General features: G+C 48.8%; 1 protein-coding gene across 3 annotated transcripts in view; it reads left to right on the top strand.

Moving 5' to 3' along the window:
• Positions 1–19104, top strand: part of LOC307232795 (calcium/calmodulin-dependent protein kinase type II subunit beta) — an 86026-nt gene extending 66922 nt beyond the window's left edge. For 2 of the 3 annotated variants that reach the window (XM_080003960.1, XM_080003959.1), the window contains exons 16-23: positions 4751–4799; positions 9893–9982; positions 12539–12685; positions 13371–13535; positions 15175–15250; positions 15496–15590; positions 16373–16606; positions 18094–19104. In XM_080003960.1, the coding sequence (XP_079860086.1) occupies positions 4751–4799; positions 9893–9982; positions 12539–12685; positions 13371–13535; positions 15175–15250; positions 15496–15590; positions 16373–16605 (855 nt within the window). In that variant the 3' untranslated portion in view covers position 16606; positions 18094–19104. The remainder of the gene's footprint in view (positions 1–4750; positions 4800–9892; positions 9983–12538; positions 12686–13370; positions 13536–15174; positions 15251–15495; positions 15591–16372; positions 16607–18093) is intronic. The other variant, XM_080003961.1, reaches the window with a different exon arrangement.
• Positions 19105–19357: the final 253 nt, after the last annotated feature.

The following is a 19357-nucleotide window of genomic DNA, read 5'->3' as shown; positions in this document are numbered from 1 at the left end:
ATCCTCATTAGGCCACAGACCCCGTTTGATAAGATTTAGTGTCCGGGATCCAATGTGAACAGATTGTTGTTGTCAGATCTGAGTTAGTGTCTATGCTACAGTTAGGAACTAGGATTAAATCGGTGATGATTGTCCCTTTTCTCACCGTGCACTTAAAACAAGTTATCATTTCATATCATTTCATTCAAGAGGTTCCAAGGGGTCCCCAGCAAAATATTATTATTCTTTTTTTTTTATATACCCTTATCAAAGTTCAAAGTTCAAAGTGTACTTTATTGTCAATCATACCATGCAACACGTAATTACACAGAGGATCAAAATTGCATTTCCCCATACTCCAAATGTGCAAGTAATATTTCTAACACACAACATATAACATGAAAGTGCAAAAAGACAACAACAATAGACACAACAACACAACAAGACTAGGGATATTCTTATATACTCAAGAAGTCAAATGAGGTATGTTATTAAGGTAATAAGGTGCAGTACAAAGCTAGCAGCAAGAGGATACATATGTATACCGAGGGGATACATATGTATTGTAAAAATGTAAATATTATGCAGTCAGTTGGTCTTTGTGGGTGTCGTGTTTATGTCGTGTTTGGTGAGTTTAGTAGTCTGATGGCCTTTGGAAAAAAGCTGTTCCTGAACCTGGTGGTATTCCACCGCATGCTGCGGTGCCGCTTGCCGGAAGGTAGGAGGGTGAACAGTTTGTGTGCTGGGCGGGTGTGGTCCTTGATGATATTAGTGGCTCTCTTATCAGCCCCACAACGGGCAACATGCTCAAGGACACATCAGCACGCTCCCGGCTCCTCCTGGTAACATGCTGATGTGTCCTTGAGCAAGACACTTAACCCCCTAAGTGCTCCCCGGGGGCCTCTACATGGCAGCCACTGCTCCTAGATACGTTGGCTACTTGTAGAGGGCAATGCAGAGAATTTGCAAACTTCCCCGTTGTGGGGCTGATAAGGGTATATAAAAAAATAATCATAATTTGCTGGGGACCCCCTGGCACCCCTGGGGGGTCCCCCACACACCCCACGTTCAAGGCCACATTGGCTAAGACACTCGGGAAAAGCACCCTCACGTCACCCCCCATTTCGACTGCCCACCCACCCAAACGGAGAAGGTAAATACTGGAGGAGTACAGGAAGTCAAACCAGTGGCCATATTGTCCCACGCCATGGAACAGTGATGATGATGATGATGATGATGATGGTCCACCGGCACACATGTGTTGTAACGTAATCGGTCATAAATATATGTGAAATATCAGTTGGAGGCTTTTGGTAAACCTGTTTAAAGAGATATACCTGCTTGTAGTAATCAAATAATAATAACACCACATTTTGTAATAACTTGCAAAAATGTACAGTAATACATTTGACCTTTATTATATAATAACACTACATAACATAACACCACTACATTACATAATGTGGTGGTTATAACACATGGGGTTACAAATTTTTATGACTATGTAATTATTCAACTCATTGTGTAGCAACACAGCAATCATAAATATAAAAACACAGGTTATTTACTTCCACCATGTTTACTCCAGAACGCAGGTGTTATTATATTATCAAGGTCAAATTTATCACATTTTGGCAAGTTTTTGCAAGTGCTTACACACCAGTTAGCAAAGATGTACTTCTTATTGATACAGCTGTGTGTACAGATGTACCTGTTAGTGAAGATAAACCTATCTGCATACCGTGTTTCCTCAAACAGTGACCGGGACCTTTGTTTACCTCCCCTGTAGAGGCTTCCAGGCCCTTATTGGAAGCAGCTTATATCAGGAAAAACAAGTTTATTTATACAGCACATTTCAACAACAACGACATTTCAAAGTGCTTTACACAAACCATCAAAAGTATTCGGACAAAGTGCAAAAGAAATGCATTATAAAAGGACATAGAATGCAGAACATCAAGTCATAAAAGTTACAGTGCAAGAAATACATTTGCAGCGGCAAACAGAAAAGTCTTCGTCCTTGTTCCAAAAGAGGTGAGAGGCTGCGGCAGAGCTGAGGTTTTCGGGGACGTGTGGAGCATGACAACCCAGCGCCGCTGCTCCACGTTTAGTTTGACTCTGGGGACAGAGAGCAGGGCTGTCCCAGGCGACCTGAGAGCTCTGGACGCTTAATGACGCGGCAGGAGATCGGAACCCTTCAGTGTTTCATAAAGCAACAGGAGTGTTTTGAAATCAACCCTTTGAGGGCCAGGGAGCCAGTGTGAACATGTGAGAATTGGAGTGATGTGATCCACGTTGTTGGCCTTGGTGAGGGCTGGAGCAGCAGCGTTCTCCGTAGGCTGTCCGATCCACCTTTTAGGGAGACGTGTAACAACGTCGTTACAGTCGTTTAGTCCACTGAAGATGAACGCATGGGCAGAAGACATTAGTCCTTAAATCTTTGATATGTTCTTAAGGTGGTAGCAGGCTGACTTTGTAATTGCTTTAATGTGGCTGTTGAAATTTAGGTCTGAGTCCATGACGACGCCAGGATTTCTGGCTCGGTTTGTGCTTTTCAACATGACTGGTTGAACCTGAGCGCTGACTTTTAGTCTTTCTTCCTTGGCTCCAAAAGCAATGGCTTCAGTTTTGTCTTTAATTGCAGAAAGGTCTGGCACATCCAGTCTTCAATTTGTTAAATGCGCTTGCTCAGTGAATCTATTGAACCGTAGTCCCCTGGTAATATGGTTTTATAAATATTAGAGGCAGTCTTTTTTTATCGAATTCCCCCAATTTAATTTGTAAGTATATTTGATCATTTTTTTTGTTTGGATTTTAAATCGAACTTCCGTCTGGGTGCCATGCCATGAAAACACATATGGTGAAAAAGAGAGAGCTAGTAGCTACCCAAAATGTCGCGCTTGTGGTGGTGGCCGACGGGGGAATTACGGTTTTCCGAGTTTGCCTTGAACACACCACTTCCTGCTTGGATCGCCGGGGAGCGAGAGCACTCGTGGCGGGGCATTTACCACAAGAAGCAATCTGCGATCTGCCTCACAGCAGCAGGCTTTTGTTTATCTGTGTTGACCACGCCCCCCAGCATTTATTGGAGGCCGGGTTTTTATTTGACTATAGCTTCATATCTGAGAAAATGCGGTACATGTACCTTGGCATAAATGTACCTGGATACCGTGTTTCTGTGCTGCACTTGCTCTCCCGTGTTCAGCGTTAGTAAAAGCCGTCTCCCGCTGAGGAACACTATGAAATCTTATCGGTGTGGAGCCACGTGTTGCTATGGAAACATGCACATGCAGCGCGAGAACAGAATTCAGCACAACTTTGGCGTCGGCGAATGTCTCTGCAGAAAAAGGCTCGTTTGACTGACGAAATCCCCCGTCGGTTTCAATTTTGCGATTTGCTCAACCGTGAAACTTAGAGCTGGAGTGCGCTGAACGCCCGCAGCGTCGTTCAGCGACCGAAGGGTTAATAAACCAGCCTAAAAACCGCCCGCACCAAGATGATTTTACTACTTCTCAACTGAAACAATAGGGATGTCATTCCTGAGGGCGGTTTGTTTTGGTTTTGGTTTGAACTGCAGTGAACCGACCGGACCCGGGTGGAGGGAGCTCGCGCTCGAGATGTTTTTCCTGCAAAAAACGCTTCAGTTTCTGCGTCGCAAACAGCGCTGACTCCGCTGAGTGCAGAGTGAGAGTAACCATGACGACCCCTGGGGTTCCTCACCAGGAGGACAGGATAGATGGATGGATGGATGGATATAGATAGGCGGATGGATGGATGGATGGATGGATGGATAGATAGATAGATAGATAGTTAGATAGTTAGATAGATAGATAGATGGGTGGGTGGATGGATGGATGGATGGATGGATGGATAGATAGATAGATAGATAGATAGATAGATAGATAGATAGTTAGATAGTTAGATAGATAGATAGATAGATAGATAGATAGATAGATAGATGGGTGGGTGGGTGGGTGGGTGGATGGATGGATGGATGGATGGATAGAACTGAGAGTGGGAAAGTGGAACGACTCTTTTCACCGAGTGCCTGTGGAGAAGTGAATCCCGATATACGCTGGAAGCCTCCGTGACTCTGGGTGACACTGCTTCTGTCTGCAGTGGATGGATCAGCGACTCTGGGCTCATTTGCATTATTATTATCAATTTATTTTCAATAGAATTTGAGAAACGTTGACGGCGCGCTGCGTGTGCTGCAGCACAGGGGGTTGGAAATCACGCAAACACACGACGCTCTGCGCATCACGTCCACTCTGACAGAACGGTGCCGGACAAACTGTCCTCCACCCGGCTGGTGCCGGGCGTGCGAAGAAGCCTCCCGCCACGCCGCCCGCCGCGCGTCGGCGCGTCGCTCCAACACCCAAAGTGACCTTTTTTTTTCCTCTCCCCCTCTCTCTCTCGCTCTCTCCCTCTCTCTCTCTCTCCGCTTCTGAAAACAACCCAGAACGATCCCAAAGTCGGCGGGATGGGATGGAACGTGCATTACCGGTATGAACGTTCCATCCCATCAACCTGAGGAGCTGGCATTATTCTCAGACTCGCCGTCACTTTGGGGACACGAAGACACACGGAAATCTCCCCCTCTCTCTCTCCCTCTCTCTCTCTCTCTCTCATCTCTGCTTGCTCTCTAATTATCACTAATTCTTACTTCAATCATGACTCAAAAAAAGTGACTCGGACCAATTATGACTTCATTTTCTCTCTCTCTCTCTCTCTCTCTCTCTCTCTCTCTCTCGCTCGCCCTCCTCCACAGGAATCCTCAGACAGCAGCAACACCACCGTGGAGGACGAGGATGTCAAAGGTAAGGGCCGAAGACGTGGAAAATTGAACGGGGCCAAGTGGGATAACTTTGTTTTCATGAAATGCCTGCATAACAGCGTCCAACCACCTTAATTAAAAAAATAAAAATAAAAATAAAAAAGCAGTGAAAAGGTGCTCACCCACACGCAGCACAGGTGCATCAGCTTGTTCTGCAGCAGCCTGTGTGAGGAGGCTGGTCCGCTGGTCGCACACGTCATCGCTGTTTGGCGTCAAAGGCCTTGAGGATGTATTGGCCACACAAAGATGGGAAACTCAGGGATTATTTCTAAAATCCCCGCCCGCTCCCCACTTGTGCCCTCTAATGGAACGACCAGACCAGCTCCACACATTCAGAGGTTTCCATCAAAGATGGTGAGGAAGGTTGAAGAAAAGTCACTTCTCTCTCTTTTTTTTTTTTTTTTAATCGCAACTTGATCGATTTCTCGAGTAAAAAGGGGGAGGGGGTGTCGTTTGGGGATATTTGTGCCACATTGTGCAAATATGCAAATTAAAAAGGCTCGCTCAGAATGAAATTCGCCATGGGCACCAAAAAAAATGACTTTTGACATTTTAAAACGGACCGAGTCGTGTTCAGAGGGAGGACGGAGCCCATTCCGCGCAGGATTCTTTTTTGTTTTTACCTCCGCGGTGAAGCTGAAATGTGGGCGTGCATGTGGGCGTGCACGTGAACCTGCGTCAACATTTTCGATATGCGTTGCAGTCCTGTCCATCTCCCTCGTCCGTCTGTTGCTGAGCGGGACGTCGCTCCGGGGTGGAACGCCACTTTAAGGGCTCGACGCTGGTCCGATAAAAACAGGCTGTGGATTTTCAAGGCGCTGAATCCAGGGAAGGATGCGTTGAACGTGTTTGATGCTTCAGGGTTTCTGTGTGGACTCGCCAGCTGAAATGTGACTCCTTACCGCCCCCCTGTGGAGCCAGGCGCCACTGCTTCCGTTGGCTGTTACGGCCAAATGGGAGACGAGAGAGGGCTGGTAATAGTGTCGGTGTTTCCTACGAATCGTTGGCGTTCGGCCAAAGTCGTCCTAATGAGCCGATTCGCCGACCTCTGAAATACCAACGAGGCCCCGGGGGCCACGCCTTGTGCAGGGGCGATTGTATTTGTGTGCTTGTGCGTGTCCTAGGGAGTGTCCTGCCTAAAATTAGGCCGGAATTCCGAGATGAGCTAGTGCTTTTGTTTACCGCACTGTTTGGACCACTGTGTGTGTGTGTGTGTGTGTGTCTGTGTGTGTGTGTGTGTGTGTGTGTGTGTGCGTTTGTGTCATGCGGGCGTACATTATGCTTTCGCAAATCAATTCCTCCACACACACACACACACACACACACAGACACACACACACACACACACAGACACACACAGACACACACACACACACACACACACACACACACACACACACACACACACTCTCCTCCACATCCCGCTAAGAGATGAGGACAATGTGTCTCCTGAATCAGGTCACGAAAGCTCGGTTTCAGAACACGGACCGTCCCGATGGCCGGCCTCTGCGATCGCAACTGTACACTGAGCATTAACACCCATGCACGTGTGCACACACACACACACACACACACACACTAACACACACACATGCACACGCACACGCCACAATGCCCCCTGCCACTGCCACCCAATCACTACTGCCCTCACCCTCAGCAGAGCGGAAGGCAAGGACACAGTGTGTGTGTGTGTGTGTGTGTGTGTGTGTGTGTGTGTGTGTGTGTGTGTGTAGATCTGTCTGAGTGTGTAGGCTGGGGTGGTGGGTGGTGGGTGGAGGGTGGCGGGGGGGTGGGGTGTTGGGGGTCATTTATTTTTAGCCCTGGTGACAGGAAACGGAGCCAGGGTGCCCGAGTTGCTTTTAAAGCCACAGCCCCCCCTCCGCCCTGTTAGCACCACCGTGGGCAGCGCTAGCCAGCCAGTCCCACAGAGGCTCCCGCTGCGGGACACCAGCGGCAGGTAGCGCAACTCGCACCGCGCACGAGAAGCCCTCTCAGGTGAGAACATGCTTAGAGGGGGGTCTCCCTTTTGACTTGAATGGACGGGCGTGGTTTCGGTTTGGGGTCCGGTCCAGACAGCTGCTCCCTGATCCAAGCATGTGCTGGACGATCGATCATCGGACCAAGACCTTTCCTGCCGCCGCCGCCGCCTGGCTCCTTCCAATCCCTTCATTCCAGCGATCGGTCATAAAGTCCGGCGTGGGGCGGAGTCCCGGAATCCCGAGCTGCGTTTTTTTTCCTTTTCAACATCCGGGTTCACCCTCCTCTTCGGCGCTCACTTTCTTTCCTCCAGTTGGTTCTGCTGACCCATCAACATTCTTTCCTCGCTCCCGCTGGTGAATGTTTACCTCCGTCACCACTTGACTGACCACAGCGGCTACGCTGCTTTGTCTGATTCACCACGGCTGCCTTTCACTTCTCGCACGCGGCCAGATCTTTGCATTCGCCCCGGGAAAGGCGGACCCCGCCACCAACATTGGAAACAGCACACAGAGGAGCGCGGGCATAACGCAAGTACACTGAATGGCTGTTTCTTATGAAGTGCGAAGTATAAACCACGGGATTCTTTAACAAAATAATGTAACGGATTACCACTTTAAATGTGTCTAACTGCGACAGCCACGATGACGGGTTCCCTTCTTGTCAGGAGTCGGTCTCCTCTAAGTTTGAAATGACAGCAGTGGGTGAGCGGATTGAAAACAGTAAAAAAAAAAACACAGCCTGTCGTCTGTGGGGTTTTCCCTCTTTGTCGGCCCGTTAAACAGACAACCCATAATGAGTCACATCCCCCGGTCGTTGTCATCATCGCCGTCGAAATCCTCCCTCCGCTCGACAGCCTCTGTTCGGCCTCCGTCAACGTTTCGGTGAGACAGAAAAACAGATGCGTCGACGTAAGTTGAGTGAAAGCGCCACGTTGATGTTTCTATTCAGATAAAAAGTATCAAAGTACCTGCTCTTAAATGTACTCAAAGTATAACAAGTAAAAGTACTTCTCATATCCAGTCCCCTGATATGACAGTCTATCATACTTTACAAAACGTTATAATGCTGACGATGCAGATCATGCAGATCTTGATTGTAGTTCACAATGAAATAGTGCAGGTGGTGTCATAGATCCTTGATGAACAGTCCTCATCAGTTCCAGTCCTCACACTGGAAACAGGCCTGCAGGACCGTCCACGCTCCGGTTTATTCAGTTTATTACTATGATACGTGTCGCGTTTCCAAATTGCACCAAATTCCCCACCGCACGTCCTTGGGTGCCCAGCGGGAGCGGTTGTTGAGATAATCGAAGGACATACAGACAGACAGACAGACAGACAGACAGATACCCCTTCCCCACTGCGCCAAATAACCCTGTAACAGCCGCTAACACCCGGCATTTGTCACCAGTGGGAGAAGCAAAACCCAGGTTTCAGTCCCGGGTCAAATGACCCTGCAATAGACACAGGTTATAATCGGCTCCTTCTGTGATCGGCTCTGATGTGAACAGGACACCCGGGTGGAGCCGCTCGCTCTGGCTCCTTTACCTGCTGATGCGACGCTCGTTCAAGTTCCGGACGTTGGCGCGTCAATAGACGGGAATATCCGTCTGTCATTCCATCGTTTCATATCCCATCTAGAATCCAAAATCCAAACCAGAAGTTATTGACTTCTGTCCCGCCTGGAGGACCATGAAGTGTTTTGAGTGTGGGGATCACAGCAGAGAACCCCCACGCCCCCCCGCCGGGCCCGGGGCCAGTCCAGCCCCGCTCCGAAGCCGGTCCCCAAAGCGGAGCGGCGCTCCACGCTGCTTCCGCTGTCGTGCTGGGTCGTTCATGAACGCTCCCCTCCTTTTGAACACCGTTTTACAGTTTCACGCCCTTGTTGCCATCTCCTCTGCTGTCTTATTCCCGGTCGCACCGGTAACGTGACACGCCCCTTTTCCGGCGCGTTGGCGGCGCAGAACGTGACGCGCTGGGCAAAGAAGACGACGGCATTTCTCGCGACGGGAAGGTGAGCGGGTTAACCCGGGTGAACCCGCTCACCTTGGTGGAGAAATGGAAAGAGATTCCGTCCAGCGCGTGTCCCTTCAACATGGCACAGTCCAACAACACGTACGGACCACGTTGCAACAGAAAATAAGCACCAAATGTGAAATTATCGGGCTATTACAACTTCAGGAGGGTCAGCGGAGTCCAGGTTTCTTCGGCCAGCGATGGTGCAGGACGTGCGGCGCTCGGATCGCATCGGCCACGCCTCCTCTGAGCCAGGTTTTGGTGAAAATCATGATTGCAGTCCACAATCCTTTTGTGAGTGTTGGCTCGCAGCGGCAGCTCCTCCATTTTTTTCGCCGTCACCGAGGAAAATGCCGGGGAGACAGCCAGGACGGTGAGGAGGTAGCCTTAGCACCATCTGCCTACGCCTTCGTTTACGCTCTCTCTGCCGCCTGCGAGCACTTCCGGTCAGTGTGGCCGGGTTGGTAGCGCCGAAAAGTTGTCACTGTCGCAAGTGTCCAAATTGCACAAAATTGGACACTGCACGTCCTTGCGTTCGCAGCGATACACACACACCAAGCGTGAAGTCCATCGGATCAACCGCTGTTGAGATAGTCGAAGGACATGTCGAGGTGGGACGACGCGTCACGCATGTCGTGTTTTGTCCGATTGCGACGGACGTCCCCATCGTCCCATTGAGTTTGTCGAGATAATCGAAGGAGATACAGACAGACAGACAGACAGACAGACAGACAGATAGATTCCTAGAATTATAGTTCGATATAAATATATTATTGCTGTTTTTCTTTGTTTTTGTCTTCAGTAACGTGACTGTGTTAGAAATGCAGAAGGGTAAAAAAGTGCAGATACTTGGTTTTGAAATGTAAAATAGTAAAATACAAAAGTAGTAAATGTACTTAAGTACAGTAACTAAGTACTTGTACTTAGTTACTTTTCGGCACTGGTTCTTCTGTTGTGTGGGTTCGGTGCTCATCTCATGTTTGTGCTCGGTCTGCGTGTGTGTGCGCGCGTGTGTGTGTGTGTGTGTGTGTGTGTGTGTGTGTGTGTGTGTATGTGTGTGCGCGTGCGTGCGTGTGATCAGGGAAGAGTTTGGACAATAGTCCAGTTAAGACCCAGTCCAGCACCAGCTCCCAGCCCGATAGCTCTCAGGGCCCCTCGCCAGCTGTCTACTGTAAGTCAGCATGACCCCGCCCCCACGCCGCAGCCTGTCGCCCGCACACAAACACACACACACAGACACACACACACACACACACACACACACACACACACACACACACACACTAACTCACATAGTTGTGCAGTGCTAACGATTCACCTTAACCAGCACCTGCACCTCCCTTAAAGCTGCTGTGTGATGTGTTGGTGTGCCCTCGCGGGTTAAGGAGCCCGGTCCTCATTAAAACATTGGTTCCCGTCATCACAACTGTTCTCAGAAGGGCCTCGTCTCACGCTTTGCTGGAGAAACTCACCACTCTGCTGCTGCTTCTCACTGTGCTTCCACGCAGTCCAGGGGGGTTAAACGTTGAAGCCTTTGTACAAAACAAAAAAAACTCCAATCTCCCTTTGCCGCAGTACATCCGGAGCGGAAACGTTGGCCCCAGCCGGTCGCCAGTGGGAAGCGACACAACCTCCTGTTTCTAGTCTTTTTAGTCCCGGCCAAAGGAGCTGATGTGATAAAAATCCAGAAAAAAATGATAAAATGCACAGTTTGCAACCAATTATTTTTTTACACTCAAACATAAAGACGGTGTAATTATAATGACAGTTTCCCCGTTTTTAAAAAGGAGATTCAACATTTTAGAAGGCTTCATTTAATTTAAGCACAGTGAGAAGCCGCAGCGGAGTGGTAAGTTTCTCAGTCGTAAAGGTTGTACTGAACAGTTATAAACGTTGGGAACAAACATTTGAATAACAAGGCCTGTGATGCAAAATGGCAAAGCTTTGCTTTAAAACATCGCCCATCCCTGCATCACATTCAACCCTGGACCGTTTCCAGCTTCACAGAGCCTCAGAAGCAGCCGATATGGATTTCGGTAGATTTCTCACAGGAAGTCCTTTCTTCTGATAAGCCCGGCGAAGCCATTCTGAAAAGCACAGCGCGAGCACCGTGTGTTCCCTCTCGTTCTTCACCATCCTCCCCCTCACTTCCGTTTGTGAGCTGGACGCGTCCTGTTTCCGCCCACACGGTGTGCGCCGCAGAGCGACCCGCCACCTCCCCCTGCTGGCGCCGTGGGGAACAGCGACAGCCTGTCTCACTTTGTCTTTCAGCATGAAGCTTTTCCCTTTTCCACGCGTGGGAGGGCTGTTGGGTTTTTTTCGGCCTCTTCTGATTCACGCTCAGTCTTGGAGAGATCTCACGGCGTTTTTAAAAGTGCCCCCGTTTTACCCATTCAACCGGGATGGGTAGAACTAAGTTGAATGAAATGAGTCGTTTGGGTTTCTTGAAAGCAGTGGGTCTCAAACCTTTGGAGCCAAGAACCATCTCTGATCACACCGAAGCGCCACGGTACCGCCTACATGCCACCACCCCACAAAAGTCAAACCCCGTGCAATATACATCTGACAACAGGTCTGACAGACAGCTCTTAGATAGAATTTTGAATGATCTTTGTTTATTTAGCATCGTTTGAGTTTGGGCGTCCGGGCGAGGTGAAGGAACACAGGCTTCCTTAATGAGCTGGAAACATAGAGGCGATGAGCTGGAATTCCCCACCGGTTAGAAGAGTAGAGCCCAACAGGTGGATGCACAGGAGGTGGAGGGGGCGCAGCAATGCGGCAAACAAAGCAGGTAGGGCAGGAGGGATTGGCTGCTTCGATAGGCCGGCCCATGATGGCGTAGCGGTGCGTGGCCCCGTGGAGTTGTCGGACAGAACTAGCTCTTCAAGCCACGCCTCGTTAACAACAAGCAAGATGCAAGTAAATCTTACCCTTCCCTGCCTTCCTTTCAGCCATAATATTGTTTTCTTATGTAATATAATGTTTTATTATTTTCATCACGAAATTGGCAACCCAACCTGTGTACAAAAAACTTTTTTGTTTACAATTTAAAATATAAAACCCTAGAATATTTACATTTTCCTTTGTTTTCAGTGTAATACTATTGAAGCCCATTTCGCCCAAAATAACACAACTAGAAAACTTGGGGAAAAAAATGTAAATACATAAAAATATAACCATTTATCATCTGTCTGTCTGTCTGTCTATCAACTAAGATACTTCATTATTCAGACTCATGATGTAAGTCTTTATTATGAGATACTTAAGTCATAATTATGAGGTGAAGTATCTCATAACTTACTTAGTAAGTCATAATTATGAAATACTTGCGAGATTTTCGGAAATTCCATAGAATGCGGCTCAACTCTGAATCAATCTCACATCTAATCACTGAGGAACGCCTGAACATCGGATCTTATCTGATCTTATATTATCTTGTCTTATATTATCTTATCTTATTATCTTATCTTATTTTATCTTATCTTATATTATCTTATCTAATTTTATCTAATCTTATATTATCTTATCTTGTTATCTTATCTTATCTGATCCCTCATCATTAAACGATCAGTCTAAGTGCCGCTGACGCCCCCAGCTCTCTCCAAGATGGCGTCCGATCGGCTGAGCAGCCGCTGCTCTGTGCAAACCTCCCATTAAAGTCCTTTGTGTTCCCTGTTCCTCCTTCCGCACCTGCCGACCCCTGACCCCTGACCCCCGACCCCCCCAGCCGCCACAAAGTTCGCCGACCTCCTGGGCTCAGTCCGTAGGGGCTCGGGTCCCACATCGGACGGGGAAGGGGGTCCCAGCACCCCTCCACCTCCGGCCGCCCTCTCTGCCCCCTCCCCGCCTCACACCCCCGCTGTCCCTATGCAGAGTAAGTAGAAGCAGCGCAGGAAGGCCGCTCCGTCGCCTCCACCCGTCCGAGCGGAGGACAGGAAGGGAGTGGAAATAGATTCTGCACATTAAAACTAATTTAAACAAAAAGAATGTCATAGAGAATATTCAAAGAGGTCCTGCCCTAGAACTAGAGAGCTGGAGCCTCAGTTTGAGCCGCATTAGGGGCAATGTTCCCCTTAAATTGATCAGAATTTGCCTTTGGGATCCAATCTGAGATCAATATTTTTGTTTGTTAGATCTGAATGAATGTTTCTGGTCTAGTAACAGAGATGACAGTGAAACTAGGATCCAAACAGTCACTATTGTACATTCTCTCCTCGTGCCAATAAATAAAGTTAAAGTTTAACTAGGAATTAATTGAGGTGGGACCCCCTTAAACGTGTCAAAGGACCCCTGGGGACCCCCCGTTCAGAACCACTGCTCCCAGTGGATCCATTCTCGTGGAAGACGTCCTTGTGTTTGTTATTTTTATTTATTATTTCATATTTTCCTGTTCTGTGTTTCTTATGTTCTGCTTTCTGTTCTGTTTGGCTTTGAATCTCTTCCCTTAATTCCGTCTCTGTTTTTCATTCTTTTATTTCCTCCTGTTTTTCCTCGTCCATCCCGTCGTCCCCACGCCCGCCGTCTCCGCCCTCACCCTCGCCCCCTCACCCGCCCCCCAGTGTCACGGCTCACCGACCTGGTGAGCAGTGTGCGGCGAGCGCCGGCGCCCCCCGCGGCCGAGGCGGAGGCCGCGCAGGCGGGGCCGGGTGCCGGAGGCCGGCCCGGCCCCGCCCACACCACCTCCCTGCCCCCCCCGCCCAGCCCCTCCCTCACCCCCCCGCAGAGTGAGTACGGAGCCTGGCGTCGCGTCCCACGGGCCCCTGGGCAAGGCAGGCTCTGAGAAGGACCCGGTGTGTGTGTGTGTGTGTGTGTGTGTGTGTGTGTGTGTGTGTGTGTGTGTGTGTGTGTGTGTGTGTGTGTGTGTGTGTGTGTGTGTGTGTGTGTGTGTGTGTGTGTGTGTGTGTGTGTGTGTGCGCGCGCGTGCGTGCGTGCGTGTGTGTGTGTGTAATGGCATCCAGAGATTTGGGTGGGCCCTTGAGGGACCGGGGCCCATTGGCCAGGTTGTCTTCTGTGTGTTGAACATCAAGGGAGAAACAAATTGTCCGGTGTTTTGTTTTGTGTGTGTGTGAATGACCTAGTGGAAGTAGTAGTAGAAGTAGTAGTAGAAGTGGTAGTAGAAGTAGTAGTAGAAGTGGTAGTAGCAGTGGTAGTAGAAGTAGTAGTAGAAGTGGTAGTAGCAGTGGTAGTAGAAGTAGTAGTAGCAGTGGTAGTAGAAGTAGTAGTAGCAGTGGTAGTAGCAGTGTTTGTAGGTCTGTTAGAAACAGACTGTGGTGTGGGGATGGTGCCGTGAGCAGCCACACCTCACCTGGATCTAGGTGAGTGGGATCGGGGTGGCTGCATATCTGTTGCTCGTTGCTGGTCGTCTGTGTCTCTTCCCCGTGCTGGAGAGCCTCGGTTCAGGTGCCGGTGTGGCAGTGTCGTCACCACACGCCACTCGAGTGGCGTTTGAGGGCGCTCCGGCACAACGGGGGCTGTAAACACCAGTTTATTGTAGAGAGAGGGCCAGCTGGAATTAACCCAGGAGCAGATTGAACACGTCATGAGACGGGCGCCCATCCTCAGTGTGTGTGGGGATGGGGGCTTTGACCTGTCGCTCGTTAGACCAACCATACGAGCAGCGGGTGTGCATCCACCCTGATCCCAATCACCTAGATGCAGGTGATCCTCACACCACGTAGACGTTTCATGATAACAAGTCTATACGAGTAATCATTAAAAAAAACAACTTATTTTTCATGGGTTTTTTTTATTCCATTTTTGTTGTTGGATAAAGTCTTTATTTTCTTAAAACATGAAGTAAAATTGAGCGGGTCATTCATTTTTCATTCAAATTCATTTTGTGATTTTAATTTGTGGGCTTTGTTTATTGCAATAATATGTATAAGCATATTTATTCATACTAAATGTATATACAGTAAATAGTATAAATATATTTGTAATATATTTTTATTTGAATTCAAACTTTAAGTATTTATCATCTGACGCTACCTGAACATGTCACGGGCCACATTAAATTGTCCGGTGGGTTGGGTGTGACGTTTGGAACCCCTGCTGTGATCCTGCTGTCGTGAGGCACGCTCAGTGACACATTTTCCATCGTTTTCAGTTATTCCGTCCATCACACTCAGTCGCTCAACAGCTGAGAAAATGAGTCTGACTTTTGTGTGTTCAGCTTTCCTCGAGTGCGCGTTCCTGCTCTGAGAACCACTGGACATTGCTCTTTATTCTCTCTCTCCTTTCTCTTCTCTTCTCTCTCTCTTCTCTCTCACTTCTCTCTTCTCTCTCTCTCCTATTTTCTCTCTCGCACCTCTCTCTTCTCTCTCTTCTCTCTTCTCTCTTCTCTCTTCTCTCTCTTTCCGGCAGCTCGCAAACAAGAAATCATCAAGATCACCGAGCAGCTGATCGAGGCGGTCAACAACGGGGACTTTGAGGCGTACGCGTAAGTGTCCGTCCTCCACGCGTCGGCGTCTCCGTTCCTAGTTTCCCTTCCATCGTTTCCAACCCTTTCCCAGATCCGCCGACGAGGCCAAGGACAACAACACGGGGATGAAAGCTTCAGCGAGTGCCCTGGAAGTTTTCTTGTCAAAGCCAAAATATCCCGGATGCATTTCCATGGTAACTAGGCCGACGAGAAGGAAAAAGTAGTGTTTGACATTTGATTTCTTTCTCTCTCTCTCTCTTCAGTAAAATCTGCGACCCTGGACTGACATCGTTTGAGCCGGAGGCCTTGGGCAACTTGGTGGAAGGAATGGATTTCCACAGATTTTACTTTGAGAATCGTAAGGGTGTTTTTTATTATTATTATTATTATTATTATTATTATTATTATTATTATTATTATTATGTTTATTATTATTATTATTATTATTATTATTACATTAGCAGGTTCCTGAGTCCATAATGACGCTAAGTACCACTCGCATTGTTTTTATTTTTATTTTTTTGTTTCCATGTTATTGCAGGTTCTAATAATTGTAATACTGTTGTACTTTGTTTGGACCTTGTGCACCCATTTTGCGCCTAAATGAAAATCCACAATGGTCACATATTAATTTTAATATTCAACTTCCGTCCAAATCAAATCATCCGGCCCTAGTATTGTAGTTTGCATTTCAGACGCTGCATTTACATTTATTCATTGATCAGACGCGACTTAGATGAGAGGCTAGAAACCATCAACGCAGACGTCGGCCATTAAAGGGACCTGGAGCTTAGGTGCATGAGCTCCTGTTTCTAAATTCAACCAGATACAAGTGAAAGATGCTGTAAGTTATCAGAACACAATTTTTTAGTAGAAACAAACAAAAATGTTTGTTCTTTTTTCGGTGTGTTCAAAATGATAAGTACTTAATGTTGTTAGTGCATGATGTCAATACAACAGCTTAAAAACTAGTCATCGTCAAGGAAGAACGCACTTGAGATCAAGGACACTACAGCATGCTACCAGGAGGAGCCGGGGATCGAACCGGCAATCCTGAGATGACCCAGCTCCGCCCTCTGAGCCACGGTCGCCTCCGGTAACCGAAGCCTCTTCCCTTTTGAACCCCCCCCCCCCCCCCAGTTCTGGCCAAGAACAGCAAGCCGATCCACACCACCATCCTGAACCCCCACGTGCACCTGATTGGCGAGGACGCCGCCTGCATCGCCTACATCCGCCTCACGCAGTTCGTGGACGGCCAGGGCCGGCCGCGCTCCAGCCAATCGGAGGAGACGCGCGTCTGGCACCGCAGGGACGGCAAGTGGCAGAACGTCCACTTCCACTGCTCGGGGGCGCCCGCCGCCCCGCTCCAGTGAGGTACGCCCCCACGCAGACCCAGAGCTGTCAGAAATCAGCCTCATGAAAAGCGCCCTTGGAAAACATTCGACGACGCTTAGAGGGTTTTTTTGCAAATGGCTTTTCTTACGTTTCTATACTTTCATCCCTAATTACTCTGAGAGGTGGTCACCACCTTTACCCCATCAACTTTTGATGGGGTAAAAGTTTTGTAACTCATACAGCTGTTTGTCATTAAATGTGCAAATATTAACGTATCGTTTGTCGCGGAAACATGCCCGGGACAGGGTTATTTATTTTTTTATGAGATTCTTGATCACCGTAAAAAACGGGTAAAAGCAAAATTTTATTTGATAAACGTATCAAAAACCTAGAGGAGAAAAGTCAAATACCCATATTGTGTGTTTGTTGCTGCTGCTCCGTCCCCGCCCGCCACCGTGTCCGCTCTCATTGGCCGTAGCTCGTCGCGTCGCTCCCGACTCGATCCCGACGCGACCGGAGCGCTCTGTGAGCAGCTCACACCACAGGCTCATGATTTTCCTCCGGTCTGGGGCCTTGCTCGGTCATCTCCGAAAACCTGTCGACGAGCGGGGAAATCAGCCCAGGCATTAAAGTGAAGAGTCGTCCTTGTTGGAGAAACATAAAGTGACGCATCCCTTATCTTATCAATAGTTTAAGGGACATTTTTCATGAAAAAAAAACAAAAAACAGCCTAATCATGAATAAGATGCGGTGATCCCGGCGCCCACCCATGGATCGGGGCCGTTGAGAGTGCACCTCCCCTCCTATTGGCCGGGGCCCGGCGCCGCTCATTTGCACAGGGTCGAAACCCGCTCAGCTCTCTTTGGCGCCGTCGGCTCGCCACCGGTCGTGGCGCCGCCCCCTGCAGCCGGATGGAGCCGGGATCTACGCCACGGTGCGACCGCACCTCCAGATTCACCCAGAGTAGAGCGGATTCTGTTCGTTTTGACGCGTCTCTGGCAACGTGGATGCAACTGGGTGGCTCCCGTAGGTTGAACTTCTGTATTTACAGCAGGTAAAGATGCAAAACATAACAAAAATAAGACGCCAAATATGAGACGATCAATGTGCAGTAGAGGACACGCAACACAATCTGAATAGTTATCAGCAGCGTTTCAGCCGTTCGGCCCTCGTAACTCTTCAAAGATAAACTTCATTTTTTAACCATTTCTTCAACATTGAATCGAAGGAAACTTATGAAAAACCTGCGTTTACCCACTCAACACTATTTACCCATCGCAGGTAACAAGATCCCATTTTCACAAGGCTTCTGTGCTGAAGACGGCTTCAATGGGGAACAGGGTTGGAGTAACAGGGTTGGAGTAACAGGGTTGGAGTAACAGGGTTGGAATAACAGGGTTGGAGTAACGGGGTTGGAGTAACAGGGGATTCAGGGCCACAGCGCCCCCTGCTGCTCACAAACACCTCCTCCGCCTGTGAACGCTTCCCATCGGGCGTTGACGCTCATCTCCCGTCTCTCTCCCCAGGGGCCGCGGCCGTCGCTCCACCCAGGACGGTGCACAGCTGCTGCAGGGGGAGAGAGAGAGAGAGAGAGGACGGAGGAGGAGCACGGAGGGATGGATGGAGGACTTGTTCAGTCGGGGTCTCAGCACCGTCAAGATCACGGCCTCCCTCAACATGGCGACTCGCCTCACACCCCCCCCCCTCCTCCTCCCAGCATGCACCTCCGCTCCCACTAGAACCCCCCCCCCCCCCCCCCCGCTTTGAGAAGAAATAATTCTCTCTTCTCCTCCTTCCTCCTCCTCCTCTCCTTTCTCTTCTCCTTCTTTCTTCTGCCTTTCTCTCCCTCCTCCTCCTCCTCCTCCTTCCTCCTCCTCCTTTCTTGTTTCCTCCTTCGTCCTCCCTCTCCTTTCTCTCCTCCTCCTCCTCCTTTCTCTTCTCCTCCTTCCTCCTCCTCCTCTTCTCCTTCTTTCTCTTCTCCTCCTCCCTCCTCCTCTCTGTCCTCCTCAGTCCTCTTCTTCTTTCTTCTCTTACTTTCTCTCCTCCTCCTCCTCCTCCTTCTCCCTGCTCCTCCCCCAGCGGTTCTGTGGCACCTCCCCTCCCCCTCGCTCTGTGACCCCGACTCACCCGTGAAAACACTGCACTGGAAATACGACATGTAAAGTTTTAAGTCAAATGCATCATTATCATTATTATAATTGTTACTATGATCATTATTAATATTATTATTACTACACAATTGCAATTGTATATGTAATTTGTATAATTCAGACTTCTAGAGTCGTTTTTTTTTTTGTTTTTTTTCTTCTTCTGTTTGTTTCTCCGTTTGTTTGTATTTCTCCATCTTTAGGAGAAGCATGACTTCCCTCCTCCCAGATATTCACAGTGGCTGTTTTATATTGTGGCTATTCAGTGGAGAAATGATATTGGCAGTTTTTGTAATTTGCTTCTTGTCTGTATCTATTATGCCGCGCCCAACCTCACGTTGGAGAGAATATTTGTATTTATTTGATTTAGAATTTTTTTACAATTTTTTTGGGGAGGGGTGTGTGACGGGGGGGGTCGGGGAGGGGGTCGGTGGAAGGAGAGTCGGAGCGCGTGCTGCGGCGTGTGATTGCTGATCGGGCTTTGTTGAGTTTGAGGAACCGCGAGGATGTGAACGGCTGAAGACGAGTCCAACTGTCTGCGTTTCGTACGAGGGTCGAGGGTCAATGTGAAGAAAAAGGAAACGATATGATGCCGTGGCTCAGTACGAGCGCCGCCCTGTCGCCAAACTGCATCACAATGGCA

This window comes from Zeus faber (assembly GCF_960531495.2).
Source record: "Zeus faber genome assembly, chromosome: 7".
NCBI lineage: Eukaryota > Metazoa > Chordata > Actinopteri > Zeiformes > Zeidae > Zeus > Zeus faber.
This window is presented reverse-complemented; position numbering and strand designations above follow the sequence as displayed.